We start from the raw sequence: 19,477 nt of genomic DNA, 5'->3' as shown, positions 1-19,477 counted from the left end.
ACTCCCTCACATAGAAAACATATTTTATACCAGCAGAAAGTTGAAGAAACCCAGTAGATTTTTTTTCCTTACAAAGGCTGACCTGTTTGCTCATCTGTTACAGCAGTGCTAAAATCTGAACATACAAAATATCTTACAAATGCCACGCCATGGCAAGAGCTGTAAATGTAATTCCAGACTCAGACTGCTAAAATTTATCAAAGCCCAAAAGGCAAAAGTGCTACTCTCCTAAGGCTTTCACAGTGCTCACTGCCAGGGCTTCTCCTCTCCCCAGCAGCACATCAATAGCAACAGGCCTACGCCCCAGAATACATTAGAAACCAAAAGCGCCTTGAGAAAATCTTTGTGACTTTGCAGCTCCCAGCTGCACAGCCAAGGAGTCAGGAATATTTATGGCATCTACCACCAACAGCCTGAGGAGTGTCACCTCCTCAAGGCTCATCACTCCCCATGGGGAATGTGACCGATGCAAAATCTGTTTCAAACTTGGGAAGGAATGCAAGGAGCTCTGATTCTGCAGGAGAGGGGGATTTTTTCCCTGGGTGTTTTACTGCACCTCTGTGTAAAAATGAAGTACAGGTGGATCCTGTGATACACATTGCTGTGGCTGAAGAGACCTGCTGGGGGTTCTGCTCCTGAGAGAGAAACCCTCCCATCTGTATTCCCAGAGCTACAGCAACTGCTCCAGCAGCAGCAGGAGGAAGCAGGGCTGAATACATAACAGTGGATTTAAAACAGGCAAAAAGGGAAGCACCAGTGGCTCAAACCAGTGCAAGAGGTACTGGGGGAGCCAATGTGAAGCTTTGGTGCCCCTTGCAAGGCAGAGGGACTCAGCTCACGTTTCCCAGGGCCCCCTGGCTTGCCTTCCTCAGACCCCCATCCCTTCCCCCTGCATCTCCCTCCTCTTGGTCTCTCCCCTTCCCTGCTCCAAGGGCTCCTGAAGGGGGGAAGCAGTGAAGCCCCATCCCAGGCTGAGCCCTGGCTGTCTGTGTCCCCCTCCAGGACTCAGGCCAGCCCCATGGCCTTGCCATCCCACCTCAGGGCCCTGGCTCCCCCTCTCTCCCAGGGCAGCTCTCCTTTTTCCTCTCCTCCTCTCAGTGACACCTCTCCCCATCCTTTGAGTAGGTGACACCCCACTTTCCCCGTGAGCCCCAAAAATGTGCCCCATTCCACCCAGAGCAAGGCAGCACATTCCTTGGAGCACCCAGATGCAAAGGAGATTCAGCTCCATGGAACAGTAGATCCCTTACAAATTTATAAGCAACCTTCTTTTACAATAAATTACCTGCTAGGGAGCGGTCTATGTTAATCTGTAAATAGTGCAAATTCAAATGTAAAGATTTAATACACTGGACCCAGGGAACTGGATTTTTAAGCAACAGACAGCCTGCACACACAAATCAGTATGCTAGAGCCCAACAGAGACAATTCATGCCTCAGTAAATGTGATGTAAAATATTTAAAGGCAGAAACAGTTTCAGACAAGCTAGCACACTATAAATTCACACTGTGGAATAGGTTCTGTGCTCAAGCACAGGCATAAAGCCATAAAGCCCCGAAAATTGATTTGTCCCTGTGGTATTGCTCCCTGCTGGTTACCCTCCAGCTGATGATATTCCTCATGGGACTCCTGCACAGGAGGTGCCTCAAGGCATCCCAGTTTGAGGAATAAGCAGGGACCTGGCCATGTGAGAGCTGGGAGATGAACACACTGAAGCAGCTGTAACACTGTCAAGGTGTCACCTGAGCCATGAAGCTAAAGAAGGCTGGAAGGCTGCATGGCAGGCCCTTTGTCTTTTTGCAGATTCTACAGATGCAAAATCCTCTTTTCCTCTCTTGAAAAAATAAAAAAAAAAGTTTTGTGAGATTTATGTTACAAAGTCCTCCCTCTTGCTCCCTTTGGCAAGTTCCTCTGTATGAAGAACCAGCATGCCCCAAAACTCTGCTCTGCATGTACTTTGTGCAGAGAAAAGCAGCTCAGTGCATGGGCAAGGATGAATGCTGGAGCAGGAGGGGCAGCACTGCTGCCCAGCCAGAGAGTACTGAAACCCAGTCCCCTGCAATAGCTAACAGCTGAGCAGGAGCAAAGATGCTGCCCTGGCCTTGCTGTTCCCAACAACAATCACCCAGCAATAACCCAACAGCTCATTCACCATGTGGGCAAACCCAAACGTTACCCTGGGGGCTCCTATAAAGCAGGAGCATTTTTGGCAGATGCATGTATGTCTCTTTTACAGGGAACTGCAGTTTAAAAGTACCTCTTTGTCCTCTACTTAACTGGCCTGCAAGCTTTTATGGCTCTTTTTTTAAAGTACTTTATCAAATTTTACAGCTGAAAAACCCATCCCAGGGTTTGAGGAATGTCAGGCTGAGAAATCTGATGCTCTTAGCTCTAAGTGACTTTGAAAACTATTAGAAGAACTCATATCTTCATTACAATGGTGCAAAAAAAATATAAATTACTAGGCTGGTAAGAAGTCCTGCCTAGCTTACCAAGGAGGGCAGATAAGAATATCTAGGTCTGTACTTACTCTTACATATATATTAGTAATAACATTAATATTATATTCCATTATTAAGCCACAGAATTTTATTAAAATTATAGAACTAGGAAGTGAAAAAACCTAGAGCTCCCCAAAGTGCTTACCTCCGAACTGGAATTTTCCCGTTTGTGTTTGTTAGAAAGGCCAGCTTCATCCAGCTGAAATTAGGAATGAAATATTTTTAAAACACTGTTTATGAAAATTGGGGTCTAGATGCTTATGTTTAACTTGTTGCCACGTCTGCTAAATGAGTACAAGCAAATAATTGTTCTGCAATAAAAACATTTTTCTGTAACCTTTTAGTGCTTGAGGCAGGGCAGTTCTTTAACTGTAAAGGCAAAAAGCAGCCCAAAAAAATCAGTACAGCAATTAACACCAGTGTGAAGATGAGAAAGTCCCATGGGGTTTTGCTGCATATGCATCAAAGAAAAAACAAACCATCCAATAATTAAAACATACACTGCAATAAATCAAATGAACAGTTATAAATTCTCCTGTAATTTCTCCTGGACAGGTGCCAGATATAGCCTTGAGACAACTTTAGTCTCAATAAAAGACAAACTCAACTCATTTTCTTTCTGACACTGTTTTGTAAATGTCAAACTACAAAAAGCAATTTTTTTTCCAATTCCAACAAGGAAAACACAAGGACAGAAAAATAATGGAGAAAGGGGAGGAAAGAAAGCAACTTACTGTTTCTTGAGACACGTCATTGGACTGACATTGTTAGCTCTAAAGTTATGTATGATGGATCCAAGCCCTTCTACCCATTGCTGAAAAACACAAAAACACCTAATCAGCGAAACTGAGGAGGGGAGAAGTAGGAAAGTTTGGCTTGGGGGAAGCCATGGGTAATGTTAGCAACCTGTGCTGAGGAAAGAACTGCCAGGTCACAGCCCATGCCATGGAAAAGCCCAGCCCCATTTCATCCCTTTTACCATCACTGCTCATCCCCCACTAGGCACAGGGACTGAGCTTTCCACTCCTCAGGTGCTCCACGTGGGATCAGCAGTGCCAATAAATCAGTGTACTGCCAGCCAAGGCAAGGGGTCACTCACTGATTCCTTGGGACAAGGGATCACTCACTGATTCATCAGGACAAGGGATCACTCACTGATTCATCAGGACAGGGGATCACTCCCTGATTCCTTGGGACAAGGGGTCACTCCCTGATTCCTTGGGACAAGGGGTCACTCACTGATTCATCAGGACAAGGGGTCACTCACTGATTCCTTGGGACAAGGGATCACTCACTGATTCCTTGGGACAAGGGATCACTCACTGATTCCTTGGGACAAGGGATCACTCACTGATTCATCAGGACAGGGGATCACTCCCTGATTCCTTGGGACAAGGGGTCACTCACTGATTCATCAGGACAAGGGGTCACTCACTGATTCACCAGGACAAGGGGTCACTCACTGATTCCTTGAGACAAGGGGTCACTCACTGATTCATCAGGACAAGGGGTCACTCACTGATTCCTTGGGACAAGGGATCACTCACTGATTCACCAGGACAAGGGGTCACTCACTGATTCCTTGGGACAAGGGATCACTCACTGATTCATCAGGACAAGGGGTCACTCACTGATTCCTTGGGACAAGGGGTCACTCACTGATTCATCAGGACAAGGGGTCACTCACTGATTCCTTGGGACAAGGGGTCACTCACTGATTCCTTGGGACAAGGGGTCACTCACTGATTCCTTGGGACAAGGGGTCACTCACTGATTCATTAAGACCTCAGTTTATGCCCTGTATGAACACTGGCATCCCTCTTGGTGGCAGGGGCAGTATCAGCCCTTGCTGAGCACCATCATCCAGTGTGTGAGGACATATTTCACTGGTCCAGCTTAGAAAAGCAATGAAATACAATATCAATAAGCTAGAGGAGGCACAACAACTGCTCTGACACTGTGTTACATATTCAAGCCCTGCTTGCTTTCATCCTTCCAATGCACAGCATTGCAAATAATCCCTGGGATGACTTCCAGCCAACAGCAGCATTACAGCACTTACTTCTGTAATTCCTCTTTCAGGGATCTATTTTTCTGCTGTGGCCTGCACCCCAACCTCGCAGAGCTGCAGAGAAGCAGCTTCAGGCTTAGGCCCTGACATGAACCCCCACTGATTTCAGCAGGAATCCTGGCAGGAAAAAGCCACGGCAAGATTTAAAAATGGCAGTGCTTCAAGCCAAGTTCCATCTCAATTATGCCATTGTAACACTAGGATTACTCAACTGATAATTCACACTGGTGGAATTGAGATGGGATTTGGTCCACTGCTAAACATTAACCTTGGGAATAAAGGAGCTTTTTGCCTCTGGCCAAATGCTGTGCATGCAGCCTGAGCTGACTTGGGCAGCATCCAGGATATGACACTCATAAATAGATGCAGATGAGTGTATTTTTCTTTTCATGAATGAGTGCTGTACATCTGCAGGACAGATGAAAAAAATCATGATTTATACTGGAGGAGCACGAGCCTCTTTGGGAAATGGCATATTGTAAACTGCAGGCAGCAAATCCCTGGGCTTAAAACAAGGTCTGAGGTGTCCATTCAACACACAAGCAACACACTTATGGAGACCCCTGTGCTCATGAAATATTAAATCTGCTTTGCTTTAGGAAAACTAGTCACTTATTAAGATATGTGTTAATACTTCAATGATCTTTTGTAGGCTACCTTTTAAATAAGTACTGCATAAAATATTCATGTAAAGAGATCAAGTGTGTGACTGAGAATCATTTGAAAAACAGAACTATCACTTATGGAAAAAGGTAGCATTTGGGGTTTTCTTAGGTGTGTTTTTGGGGAACAACCCCCCAGTCAGAGTCTGCCCCCCATCTCCCTTTTTCCAGCTGCATGAGTAGATGACTTTGTAGGCATAGGCTGAAGGCACTGCCTAGGAAGATAAAGAAAGCAAGGTCCATGGGGCAAGATAATATTATTTTATCTTTATATTAGAACTGATATAACTAGAGACCACTGACAGACTGAGGAAACACTGATGTTTTCCTACAAATGTTCCCTCACCTCAGATGACAAAGGAATGGTGCATGTGATAACTGCAGGGTAATTGCCTGAACAAATCTTACACAGAATTCTATTTCCTAGAACTGCTGAAATTCAACTATTGTCAACTGCCCACCTTTGGGGTTTGTGGTTTGTTTGGATTTGGGTTTTTCTGGTTTGTTTTGGGTTTGGGGTTTTTTTTTGTTTGGTTGGTTAGGTGTCTGTTTTTGTTGTTGTTTAAACCAATTAAATGTAACATTGCTGCTGCATTGACACTGTCACAGCTACACAAACCTTTGTCCTTGTGTGATCTGCATTGGTCTGCAGCCCTTCAGAACTCCTCAGCCCTCCAACACTGACCCAACCCCTCACTGGCACATTCACTGCAAACAGAAAACCCTTGCAAAAATTAAATTACACCAAATGCACCTTGGGAATAAGCTGCAGGCTTTCTGCCATTTGTTTCTGCCAAAAACCACCCCTGGTGCAGTGCTGACCATATCAGCATTTCATTGGAGCTAACACTACAGACCCATTCTGATCTGAAGGCAGTGGATTAAAACTACACCAGGTACAACAAAAGGTAACATTTAAAAGCAAGGCTGGCCAGCACTCAGCTCTGGAGTTACTTCTGCTCATCTAGAAGAGCTGCCAAAAAGGAACACTGCTAGAAAAAAACACAAGTGAAGAGAGAAATCAATACACTAAGCACTTTCCAAGTGATTTTTTGCAGGAGTTGTCGTGATGGTTCCCACTTTAGAGGTCTCCCTAACCTTTTTTCAGTGTTAATGCCCTTCCCTGACAGAGATGCCAAGTCAGGAACTGCACTCCCTCGGAGCAAAACAGCCCCAACCTGCAGCCAAACCCTGGGGAGCCACAAAGCATCACATTGCTGCTGGCAGCAGGCGAGGATGGAGCCAGGGGCCAGTGTCCAGCTCCAAAGCATCTCCACGCTGGTGTGAGTGCCCTGGGCAGGAGGAGCAGCCCCAGAGCCAGCCCTGCCCATCTGCTCCAGCTGACAGGGCAGCACCTGGCTGCCTGCCCCGGCTCTGGGCACAGCAGCTCCTGCAGCATCACATCACACACTGCCCACCAGCTGCCCCACAGGAACCAGGAAAACAAAAGGAAAACCAAACTCAGCAACACAGTCAACACTGTCAGACTTTTTGTCCCTCTGAGCCAGAAGAGTCTCAGTTAATACTGCCTTCATCCTTGCTTTTAGGGAACTGTGATCCGGTGCACAGATACTCACAAAATTCAATATCCAGCTGGCAGTATATTGCTTTCCTGACAACAAACCATTCCCAGATTTAATGTACACTGGCTGATGACCTTGCAGCAGGGATGAACGAAGGGCTCAGGCTTTTCTCAGCTAACACACAGGCAAATACAGCCCCAGCCTTGGTTGTATTCTATGACAACATCCCTTATTTTACAGATGAAGCTGAAAGACCTGTACATCTGCATGAGTAACAGGGATAAAGATCCTCAGTTCTCTTCTTTCACCCTCAGCATTTTCAAGTCACTACCTGTGCAAAGGATGAAAATCCTATAAAAAGTGTAATTCTGAAATGAGATCTATAGGAAACACCTTGGTCTTAGAAGAAAAAATGTCTTTGACAGAAATCAGGGTACATTGGATTCTTACTGATGCTAGGGCTGAATATTTTCCAATTTTCAAAATACGGCTCAGTACCTTTAATCTGTCGAGGTAACTCCTGAACTGCTCCCTATGCACAAATATTATTCCAGATTCATGGAGGGATCTGGACCCTGATATCTAATCCTAGAAAATGAACAGCCATGAAAAGAAACAAAACCAAACACCAGTGCACCTTGAGCTCAGACCCCCTTAGGCTGAGACAAGAGGCCAAAATCTACACTGCAGGCTGGAACAAACACTGTGTTGTTTTTCTCTGACAAGATCAAACACTGTCAAACATCTCTGGAAGAAGAAGGGGCAAGAAAAATCAATCAAAGAAGCACTCTCTTAGCTTTTGCTGTCAGACTGAAAGGCTTCTGAGGCACTTAGTGCCCCTGTGTTAGCTGAGTTCACCGATGAAACACGGGCACAACTGGCAGGGTGCACAAATCAGTTTGGCCTTTCAGCTCTGTTTTAGCCATCAACCTTTCATTCGGGCAGGGTTAAAAAGGACCAGAGTTATGAAAGGTTAAAAACCACCAGAGCCTACAGCTCATGAAATTCCAGACAAGGCCATGCATGGCTCACTGACCGATGGGGTCAGCATTGCCAGACCTCTCCAGATTTTACCTTCCCTTTCCAGCGCAGCCTCTCCAAAGCTGCACTCCCCTTGCTGCAGGCATCAGGAAAGCCAGGCAGGCACTGCCCTCTGATTTTGGGGTTCAGGGTCTGGGACTGGCTGCCAAGGGCTCCAAAGCCTGAAGGCTCAGGAAGCCCCCAGAGAATTGTTTCCCACCTCTGCCCAGGATGTGGGCTGGCAGGAATCCCCGGCACTTGCCCTCAGCCAGCAGATGTCCCCACTCCCTCAGTGCAAACATCTCACAACTCCTCTCTGCTCCAGGAGGATCACCCTGGCAGCCACAGCAAGGAGCCTGAGGAGGGACAGTGCCAACCCTCCCCCTGCCCTGCCCCACCGCAGCACTGACTGTAGCAGGACACGGCTGTGAAAACACTGCCAGGATTTTCACACAGATGAAAGGGATCCTTCTGACCTTCAGCTATTCCAGCAGCAAAGCTCTGTACTGGGAGCTGCCCAATGTGCCCAGACTGCTGCCACTTCAGCCAAGCTTCCTACCCTGGAGTGGCTCTTCCAGCCTTGGAGGGTGTGCTCCCAAAGGAGCTGGAGGATCCACTTTGGCTGCTCTTGTGTGCAAACTCAGAGAAACACAGGGGAGCTTGCACAGTGAAATCAGCCTCCTGGCTATGGAGAGCCAGGGCTAAAGCTGTCAATTTACTGATAATGCCACAACCAAGAATGTACATGGAAAGGCAGAAAAGCACATGCAAAGCATCCATAGCTAACTGCAGGCTGGGATATGGAGATTTTTCTGGAGAACATGGAATAACATACACAGGTAAGCTGTGGTCATGTATTTGAGGCAGTCATGAGTTAGAAATATTTATCACATGGGCTATGAGACATAAGCCACATACTTCCACAGTGGGGCACAGAACAGCAGAAGGCTTCTAGAGATCATCTGCTCAGGAGTGTTTTGCAGGTTCCTTGAAAAGCTTTGCTTTGAAACATCAAAACAAACAAAGCTTCGGGAAAACAGAACTTTTCTGCAATATATTTGTGGAATATTCCCATGGGAATCTTCTGCTACTTTCTATTTGGCCTCTAAACAATACAATTTGGGCAAATGTTTAAGGGGGAAAAACCAATCAGGGTTTGGAATTAGGGCTGGGCTGGATGGGCAGCCTGGTCTCCTGGAAGGTGTCCCTGCCCATGGCAGGGGAGGTGCAACTGGGTGGTCTTTAAGGTCCCTTCCAACCCAAACTGTTCTGTGATTCTACAAAACAGAATTTTTTTGTAAATCAAGGAGTTTGATTAGTAGAAACACCAACAAAAGCAATCAACCCAAAGTGCTTTGTCATGCCAGAAGCATTTTAAACTGAAAAAAACATTTCTCATCCCAACTGAGAAGCTGAGAAGTTTAAGAATGTCAAAATGAAATGTTTTCAATGGCACTGACTTCCATGCCATGACTATTGTCAGCTGTGTGATAAAGCCTGCATTTACCTACATGTTGTTTGAGTGTGTGAGGAATGAAGCATTTTAGCATGCTCTGTTCATTCTGGTGCCTCAGGTTAGGCCACCAAGGTGTGAATCACTGTCTCAGTGACACACAGGTAGAATACATCTATTTTCATCAAATCCAACTAAAGGTGTAAGACCAGTGCAAAAGGTTGCTCCACTCTCCTTCCCATCCTGTCTCCCCCACAGCTGTTCCCATCCTGGACACACTGCCAGAGGAATATATCAGCACTTATATACCTGCCTTTGGGATATATCAGAATATATCCCAAAGCCAGATTGTCCTAAACACTGCTGGGAGCTTTGCCTCTAACCATGATTCTAGCATTAAGGCTCTTCCCTGAGTTGAGTTAGGAGTGCTCACTGAACTCCTCTGCCAGCAGGGCATGGGGAACAGTACTTTCAAGCAGAAGGGCAAAATCTCTCAGGTGGAGAGATGGTCCTTTCCAAGGAAACAGCTGGAGCTGGGAAAGAACAACCACCAGGGCAAATCCACTCCTGATATGCACTAATACTGAGAAATGTTAAAGAAGCTAACTTAGGTTAACCTTTAAAGCTGAACTCCTCAGTGCATTGCCAGAGTGGGTGAGCAAAGAAGACAAGAAGTCCAGATTTTGGGTGGCTGAAGTACAAGAGCTTTACTGGACTAATGCCAGTGCTGCATAGGCAGCCCAGGTGCCAAGGGCTGAGGCCTCACCCCAGCACTAGATCCCTTCTGCCCCAAGAAAATTCACCCCTAAATACCCACTGGCCTTTCCAACTGTCCTAGACTGAGGAAAACAGATTATCCAATTACTGGGGCACAGCAAGTCCATCTGGGAAGTAAAAAAGAAAAATGCACACATATGCTCTCATCTCTAATATATGTGTGTGCATGTGTGCGTGTTAATTTTAGCTCAGGATAATTTATACAACCTGATTTAATCAGGATTCCAAACATCAGGTTTTAAATTCCACCTTTTACAGTCACTCTCTACTACCACAGCAGAGCTGTTTTAGGAGTGGACCATGACAGCTGCTTGCAATCAGAGACAGAGTACACCCAATTTTGTGGCTGTTTTAAGAGTGGAAATGAAAACCAATTTCTCTGCTGAAAACACCAATAAAATTTAAGTAGATAGAATGTAAATACCAGAGCTGGAGCTTGGAGACAAGTGGAGAGATAATAAACACACTCTTGTTGCTGGAGCAGCTACACTTGGAGGCCAGCAGTGCCTGGGCCAGCCCCGCTGAGCACCAGGGCACAGGTGAGGACAGGTGACAAGAGGCAGCCTGGGATGGGCGCAGAGGGAGGGTGCAGCACTGCCCACAGCAGGCACCAGCCCGCTGCCAGAGCTGGGGCACCCCCAGGGACTGTCCCCTGTGCCACCCAGCGCCAGGGGCCAGCAGGACCTGCTTCCCAGTGTGCCCCTCCTTGCAGGGATAGGCTGCAGACACCAGGAGCTTCCACCAGTTCCCCTTGTCACAGTTAGCCAGTCCCATTCCAACCCAGCCTTCAGTGGGAACCACTGCTGCTTTTCCAGGTGCAAGTTATCACCTACAGGAGCCTTTCTGGGCAGAAAGGTTCTGAGCTTTTGTGCTTGGAGCTGCCACTCCATTCCCTCATTTTGAAGTGTCCCAGTCAGGTACAGACCACGGTTCTGTTCCTCACAGCAATGGGGGGACAGCAGAAATCACAGCTTTCTTACACACATTTACAACCCTCACACATAGCTGGGCATCTCAAGCTTCAGTCACTGCCCCTTCCCCTCCAAACTCTTGGCTCTGTCATTTCAAAGGAGGGGCTTTGAACCTGGATTAATCTGAGGCCTATTTTAAGCTGCAGTTAGCAGCTGCACAGCTACTCAATGCCATGCAAAGGCTCGCTTCTTCTGGAGGGGATTCACTGTGTCCCACAAGGAAGATGTTCTCTTCTGAACACAACAGGAAGAATGAAGCAGGAGCACTTCTGTGTGCAGATAACTCCTAGAAAATTCCATTTTAGCACAGAAGTGCAGTAGCAAGTTGATGTATTTACCATATACCAAAGGTCAACACACTACAGGCCAAATTCCCCAGTGAAGGCAACTTAGAAAGCTCTGCATTGATTTTTTTTTTGGCTTGATCTGCTTTCTGCTCTCCCTCGTGCCTCAAGCAGATCATATCAGATGAGGTGGATCATCACTGCTGCCAGTTCTGGACAGGTATTTTGGTGGACAGGCTCCCAGATGCAGGGCTGTGACTTCCCTGGGCTGCTCAGAGCCTGCCCACTGCAGCATGACACACCATTCCTCTAAGGCTGGGCTGCTAACGAGCACCAGACCTTCTCCCAGCACAATTAGCTCATCTCTGTGACAGCCTCTGTAATGGGCCAACGTTCTCACAAGCCAATTAGTCTAATACAGGTTATTGAGATCTGAGGTGGCTGAGAAACTTAACTGCAGCTGCTCTCAGAATAAATCAGAGATGCTGCTGCGTTGCGTATCAAAGTGAATGCTGCCAACATCTCCTTTCCTTTGCTTCTTTTTTCAAATGCTTTCAAAACATGACTCTGACACTTTATTTCCCTTGAAGTCTGCTGAAAATACACACAGTAAAATCAATTTAGCGTACCCATGTAAGTTATACAATTGTTTCTCCTGTAAAGGAGTTTACTCAGCATTGCCAGTGCTTCCAAAGGTATGGATCCAAAGCAATGAAAAATAAACCAGTTCTGCAAGGGATTTAGTGATGTTGCATTCAGCAAACAGTTTTAAAGGAGGGGATTTACCAGGTGTGTGATACCGATCACTATTTAATATTTATCTCGCAGGCAGAACAGATTATAATCCTAAATACCCTAAATACCCCCAGACAGAGAAGAAAAGCAAAGAGTGTGTTTTCAAACCCCTGGATAACTGGATCTCAGCTAGCAGTGTCCTGTCAACACTCTGAGCAGGTTTCTCAGAACAGCTCACAGCTGAGTGCCAGGGCAGGTGGAGGCCAGGGCTCCCAGGAGAGCTGCAGCTCTCAGGAAGGATGAGGTGCCAAACAGCACCACTGCTTCCTGAGGGCTGCTCCATGGCAGGGGAAGCAGAAGAGAGCCTGGCCACACTGGGATCCCCATAAGTGCCCAGAGTTTCCTTTCCCGCTTTTGTTTTTTTCAATAATACGACCCCACAATACAACTGGGTTATCAGAACTGAATGTTGAAGGGCTGAGCTCCACCCACCAGCAGAATGGCAGCAATTGCACTTCCCTTCAGCATCCCTGTCACAGATGCAGCAGCACCAGCCCGTCTGCTGGGGCAGCCCCACAGAGAGGCACTGAGCAGCTCAGGGACTGCCCTGGGCTACAGACAATGGTCTCAGTGCCTTGGGTAGCCCTCTGTGCATGCCCAGGCTGACAGAACCACTGCTCCCCTCCCCACAGCACACAGACCTGCTCCAAGGCATGTCTGCCATCCCCTGGAAGAGTGGGGCAGCAGACACTGACCCAGGTGTTTCAGTCAGCCACGCAGGCAGCCTTAGGAAAAACAACTGAGCACTGCTGATGGGCCCTTCTTCCACCTCCCACACGCTGTTTAATCGTGAAATACCTTGGCTATTTCTGTGGTTTCTGCTACCATGAAAGTGAAGCTGATGTTCACCAGGTCTGTGCCGCTGCACACACACACTATCCGTCCTTCCAGCTCGCTTTCTGACTTTCCAACAGCCTCGAGTGCAGTCAGTATTTTGGGATCCTGTGAGACAGAAGAAAGAACTTGCAACATTTGCAACACTTCTGCTATGCAAGGCACGATGGTGAAAATGCATTTTCACCTCCTTGTGCATTTACACCTTTAAACCTTCGCCAGTCATCTGAAACGAGTGCTTTAAGTCAGAAACACTGCGTGCAAACCTGGAAAAACAACACATTCTAACAGTCAGGAACGTGATTGTGAGAACTCATATTTCCATCACGAAGAAGAACAATTAATCACCCCAAGGACTGGAGAGAGAGCACCAGCACTAATCAGAAGTTAATTATCCCAATCCAGTTAAGCCCACAGTTCCTGGAGTCATGCTCTCAGTGACTCCTTGGCCGTCCCTTAGTGACATGTCCCACAAGCTGCTGCCCTGCTGCTGCTGGAGGTGCCATGGGCATGCCTTAGGACAGGCAGAGCTGGAGGCTACAGCTCCCTGCTGTGGCTGTGAGCACGGGGAGCAGGGGCTCTCTGCATCACCACACCTCCTGCCCTTTCTGTGGGGCAGAGAGCTGGGCCTGCAGACTCCCAGCAGGACTTCTGAGAGAGAGCTACCAGCACAAAACCACCTTCCATGTGACAGTGGAAATGCAGGGCTCACAACAGATCTCCTACACTGAAGGCCAGCTGGAGGGAGAGCCACAGCTCGGTGCAGAAAACCTGCATGTATCCAAAGGCGTGGTGGGGTTCTGCAGAAATCCTAGCTAGTACTTCTGCACTTTAAAAAGGCAGGCTGTAAGCAGCTGCCCTATCTGAGCACCCAAATGCAGAAAGAGGGATGCAAACAAATCTTTCTAGAGTTTATGCCCATGGAGAGAGAAGATAAAATAAATTCAAACAGATGGAAACAAAATGAAACTTTTTTTCTCAGATCCCTAAACAATAAACGGTATCACAATAAACTGTATCACAATTAAGTGATAATTAAAATCTCCTGATATGTGCTCCTAATGTCTGTTCAGCTCTCAGTGCATCCTGAATCCTGCAGTACATCAAAGATCAGATGACTGACCCTGCCCACTGTGATCAGAACAAATCACTGCAAAACTTCAAATGTGAGGCTATGATTGCAAAATAAAAGCTGTGTCATGGGTATTATTTAAAGAAATGAATGCCATCCTGCGCTTCACCTTCAGCTGAAAGATTCCTTGTTTAAATGGAAGTACAAAGTAAGCACAGAGTACCTTGGGTACAGCTCCAAAACGAACACTGTTGATCAGGGAGCATTCTAACACCTGTCCCTCCTGAAAGGACAAAAAGGGTACAAGTTCAAAGGTCTGCTGAGACATGGTTCCACTGGGAATTTCAGCAAAAATAAACTGTGAATTTTATTGGCAAGCTCTGTTAATAAACACTAAGCAGAATATTTCCCTTTAGTATCACTTGATTCCCTCTTAAATTCTTCACTTCTAAAAAGAACAGGATGAGGATAGTTTTGTAAATAAACTAACACAGTATTCTAGATTTTTAAAAACCAGAATATAAATCAAGTGCAACAACATATAATATACATTCCTGACATAATTGCAATATACCTTTCCTTCACTTTTCCAGCTCAGAAAAAAGCCAAATTCATCCACTTGGAAGAGACAATTGCTTTCAAAGACAAAAGATTCCTATAGAAAAGAAAATACAGACCATTATTTTAGTCAGTTTGCCAAATATCAATTATTTATCATTCAAAAGTAAAGGATTGTTCTAGTTCTTCCCAAAGACCCTCCTGCAGGATTTGCTGTTTCCAAAAAACCAGAAACAAGGTAGGCAGGCTTTTAAAAAAGAGATCACTTTCAATGATTTGTCTTATTGTTGACACTTGAGACACTGGGATGCACATAATTAATATTTTCTTACCTCATTGCAACTAAATGAAGATGTTTTATTTAATAGAAGCAGTGATTCTTACCTAATGAAAAATCTTAATGGAACAGAACTTCAAGAAATTTATCGAAAATTAAATGCTTTAAGGTAAAAAATACAAAATTTGCCAATGCCACCTTCAGGATCAAATGGCCACATTTCCTTTCAGGGTGCAGAATTTGGGAAGCACTTCTCTGTTGCACTGTGGCAGTGTACATGCTGTGAGTGCTCTGCAGCCAGAGTGAGTGACAAGCAGAGCTTGAAGGATATTGATTTGTAGAAGAAATCAGGAAAGAATGGCAGTCCAGAGAGACTGGGCAAGGCAAAAAATCAGATGAATTTAAAAAGAAATTTCCTCCACACACCTCCAGCCTCAATTAGAGCCTCATAAATTAAGCTGAAATGCAGGGAAAGGGTGTGCAGATTCAATCACTTCTTCAAGAAAAAGAGGCTCCAGAGCGTTCTGACTTCCTCAATGGAATAGTGAGGAGAACTTGTGGGAAGAGCCCTCTGTGAGGAAGCAAAGCAGCTCCCAGGTGTGCCCAGAAAGCCTGGCACAAGCTGCAGCAGCTGGGAGCAGGAGGGGCTCCAGGGGGACACACAAGGCTCTGTTCCCTGGGGCAAGGGCTGGGGGCAGCAAGCCCGGCTGCCAGGAGCCCCAGCTGGGTGCCAGCGCTGGCCCACGTGTGCCAGAGCAGCCGGCTGAGCACAGCACAGCACAGCAGTGCCACCAGCCCCCAGGGTGACACCCAGGTGCCAGCAGGGTCCCTGAATGCCCCCCAGCCCGGAGCACTTGGAGCCCTCTGCTGCAGCTGCCCCCTCTGTGTTCCTTGGGGAAGGGTGAGAGAACAGCCACGGGCTGCGCTCCTCACTCACGGGCTGTGTCTGCAGCAGGGTTTGCTGAAGGAACAGAAAGCTTTTTTCTCCATCTCCATCACTATCTACCTCATTTATCTGGCCCCAAATCTGGAAACACGGGGTAAACCAACTATCCCTATCTTGGCAGGCCTGGTGATAAATAATACCTTTTACTTCCATTTCAAAAGATAAGAAAATACTAATATCCCTGAAGGCACTCACCTTCAACTTACAGAGATCTCCTGTTCAAACAAGATTAAAAATAGACCCTGGTACAATTATTCCTACTGGCATATCAATGCTGAGTATAGGGTAAACTTCTCAGCACTTTATTCCAGCTGCCTGTGTAAAATGTCCTGTTTTGCATTCCTTTAATAAAGGTGGATTAAAGCACAGCTGAAAGCAGGATCACAGTAATCATATTTCAGATAGAGTGCAGATTGATTTTCTAAAGTAGATAAAACCACTCCAGTTCTCAAATGATGTATTTGAATCAGAAAATGAATCTTCTGTGTTCTCTGACTTTCCCTTGTAATAGGCAGGTCCTCAGTTTATATATCCAAAAAAAAGCAACATCCTCCCTCCATTTGATAGAGAATACAAAAAAATGGAAGGATTCACTTTGTTTAATAATGTGCTTTATGAATCTGCAAAGATGAGAGTTTTATACACGTTACAGATATTTTGATCCAATTCTCCCTTTCTCTTCCTCAGGGCTTATGTCAAATCAGAGGGATTAAATATATTTTAAAGCTATTTCTTTTAAAAGCAAAAAAAAACCCTCTGTAGCAATAAAGTCTGTTGGTATAGCCTCCCCACAGACATTTCTGAGGGTATTACCAGAAAAAATTAAAGTTTCTTTGTGTACAATGAAAGCAAAGCACGAAATATTCTGGCACTTCTGCATATTTAAAAGAGAATAGCAAATGAAAGGCAACTGGTCTTACCTCTTCGTATCTATCAAACACAGCTCCATCTTGCAGAAAAGAGGGAACTGGCTTCTGCCAGTTAAATTCATAAGGTTTTGCCATGATTACAGAAGAAAAACCTGAAATGGAATGGAAAAGCACAGTTCAATTACTGTCCTTCAAAGGGAGTATTTCAAAGGCCAAGCAGGAAAAAAAAGTGACTTTTAGCTTTTCCTTTCATACAGAAGTACTAAAAAGTCACAGTGCATTTCCAGAGTAGGAGCTTTCCTCCTAAGAGTAACTTTGTTTCGTATCTTTACAATGGAAAACACTTGTAAAATGTGTGTATGAACTTAATTATTTGAAAAACACTGGCACTGTAACTTCTAGAGTACAACGAGGCTGGGATTAACCTCGCTGTAAGTGACCAAACACCACAACCTGTAATGCAGACTTCTTATTTTACTGGTCATTGCCACAGAAATCAAAGATACAGTTTAAAAGCTATATATACATATATACAGTTTAAAAGCTATATATACCCCTTTAAGTGTTCATTTTCATTGAAAACAGGATGAGAATTCAAAATAATCAATCTATATTCTCTAGTCTTAAAAAAACAGCCTAAATGATATTTAAACTATTCATCTGTACCTTTTTTCTCCCTGTGAAGAGATGCTGTGAAGAAAACAGATCATCTATATCCAATACCTTATCAGAACCCCCTTTTGTTTTAGCCATTTGTGCATTTGGCCCTTGCCACTCTGCAAACACGGAATATCATCTTATTTGTGAGGATTATCAGATGGTTTGAATCCTTTCAAGGAAAGTGACTTTTTTTTTTTTTTTCTGAAAATCACATATAATTCTCGTGTCTCCTGCAACTCAGATCAGCCTAGAGTTGTTTTTTCTGGATTTCATGAAGGAAGCTGGACACCAGGACAGCCACCCCATGGCAGCAGCATGATGGGGCCACGTCCTTTGCAGCTCATGGACTTCACAGCAGCTCTGAATAATCACAACAAATTGAAACTTAGTGGTTGTTCTGGGGCACAGGAAACCTAAACCAGACACACCTGAAGTGAAAACCACTACTTTTATGGCATGGTGGCTGTTCCCCTATCTATTTAAATGTCTTCTATGATCAGAATGCTCTTCAAATACAACAGGTAGCTCATGCAGCAATAACTGCTCCCATCCTTCTGGGAAAAGCTGACACACATTCTGTGCTAAAACACCAGAAATGTGGTGGCACTTTCAAGGCCATGAAGAATATTCCTGCACCGTCCCAAGCCTGTAGAGAGGGGTTTTTCCCCTTTTACACTGGTGCAAACCCAGTTCAGAAGTTCTGCAGGTGCTCTGAGCTGCGGTGTAAGGCACATCCCGCTGCTCCCCGCAGAGCTGGCACTCGGAAGCCAGGCTGTGCAGAGTGCTCCAGCACACTCGGAGCTCTCAGGAGCACTGCCCACCCCAGCAGCACCCACAGGCACAGTCCCAGAGGCACAGCAGTGTGCCAGCCTCCCGCACAGAGGGCTCTCCTCCCTCCGGTACTCACACACCGCACGAACCCGTCACTCCAGCGCTCAGACATCCGACGGGAGCTCCTCAGCTCGGGCTGACCCTGCAGTCAGCCCGAGCCCTCTGCACTCTCCCTGCTGCCCCTCTGGAGCAGGCTCTGGACCAGGAGCAGAAGGCAGCACCACCCCCTGTCCCAGAGCCAGGACCACAGCCCTCCATCCCATTTGCATAACCCGGGTTTAGCGGCAGAGAACAGCCCGACTGCTCACAGCTCATCCACAACTCCTGCCCGGCGACTCCAGCTCCTTGCTATTTCCCACCTTCCCAGTCCCTTCCCCAGCTCTGCTCTCACAGGTCACTGCAGTTTACAGATGAACAGAGACAGATGAAGTGTGAGCGAAAGGCAGCTTGAGTACATGCAGCAAGGAGTTGGAGGAATCGTAACAAACAACATTTTTAAGCCTTATGCTTTGGCAGCTGTGCAGAAGGTGAAGAAAACTCTCTGCCTTTAGAAAAGCTCTTTTCAGTCTCTCACACTTCTTACACTCTTAAAAGCCCATTTTTTTTTCCTAAGCCTGTCAGCTTTTAAGATCACCAAACTAAAATACAAAATATTCCCTTGTCACTTTTTGGACCTCTGTTAATCTTCATCGATTTTTTAGCAGTTCAAAGAGAGTGAAAAACAACACCAATCCCAACCAGCAAACCTGAACAAACACGACATTGTAGCACTCATATGGCTGCAAATATACGCCTGCCTCTATCCTCACTATGATGAGAATCAGGAATTACCCTCTTTAGAGACATTAAATAACAATGAAATGTGTGAAGATTCAGCTGGGAGACATAGAAGGTTAAGGAACTAAATTTAAAGGCAGCAAAATTTTAATTTGAAAACTTTTATACCGCCTTTAAAAACTGAAATCAAATCTTCTAACTGACTTAAGAGTTTGAATACATACCATTCACACAAGCAGAAAGAACACTCATCTAAATACACCTCAGGACTCAGTTAATGACTACAAGGGAGAGGTGGGTGAAGTGCAGCAGTTAAAAGGCTCTTGCAGTGTCTCCCTTTCTCCCCACACTGATTTGTGCCTGAAGGCATGATTTGGATGACATGAAATTCACCTGGAGTACCCAAAGAGCAAGGACACTAAATTAACCATATTCAGAAGAGCATTAATTAACACAAAAGTCTTTCTCTTCTGTAAGCTTGACTGTACTAAGCTAAATCTGGGGCGTGTGGGCTATAAATCCTGGGTTTTTCCTTCTCTGACCAAAAGAAGGACAAGGTGTGGCTGAACAGGAGGAGGAAAGGATTCTGTTAATA

At 45.7% G+C, this 19,477-nt stretch overlaps 1 protein-coding gene across 7 annotated transcripts in view; it reads right to left on the bottom strand.

Moving 5' to 3' along the window:
* PLCB4 (phospholipase C beta 4) overlaps positions 1 to 19,477 on the bottom strand; it is a 175,399-nt gene that overhangs the window by 61,901 nt on the left and 94,021 nt on the right. For all 7 annotated transcript variants that reach the window (XR_014616088.1, XM_084203734.1, XM_084203733.1 and 4 more), the window contains 6 exons: positions 16,666 to 16,766; positions 14,539 to 14,619; positions 14,188 to 14,247; positions 12,857 to 13,000; positions 3,237 to 3,316; positions 2,648 to 2,701 (listed from right to left, as the gene is read on the bottom strand). Coding sequence is in view for 6 of the 7 variants with exons in the window: in XM_084203734.1 (XP_084059860.1) it covers positions 2,648 to 2,701; positions 3,237 to 3,316; positions 12,857 to 13,000; positions 14,188 to 14,247; positions 14,539 to 14,619; positions 16,666 to 16,749 (503 nt within the window). In the remaining variant the exon portion in view is untranslated. The remainder of the gene's footprint in view (positions 1 to 2,647; positions 2,702 to 3,236; positions 3,317 to 12,856; positions 13,001 to 14,187; positions 14,248 to 14,538; positions 14,620 to 16,665; positions 16,767 to 19,477) is intronic.

This window comes from Fringilla coelebs (genome assembly GCF_963513975.1).
Source record: "Fringilla coelebs genome assembly, chromosome: 3".
Lineage (NCBI taxonomy): Eukaryota > Metazoa > Chordata > Aves > Passeriformes > Fringillidae > Fringilla > Fringilla coelebs.
Note: the sequence above shows the minus strand (reverse complement) of the source record. Positions and strands in the feature narration are given on the sequence as shown.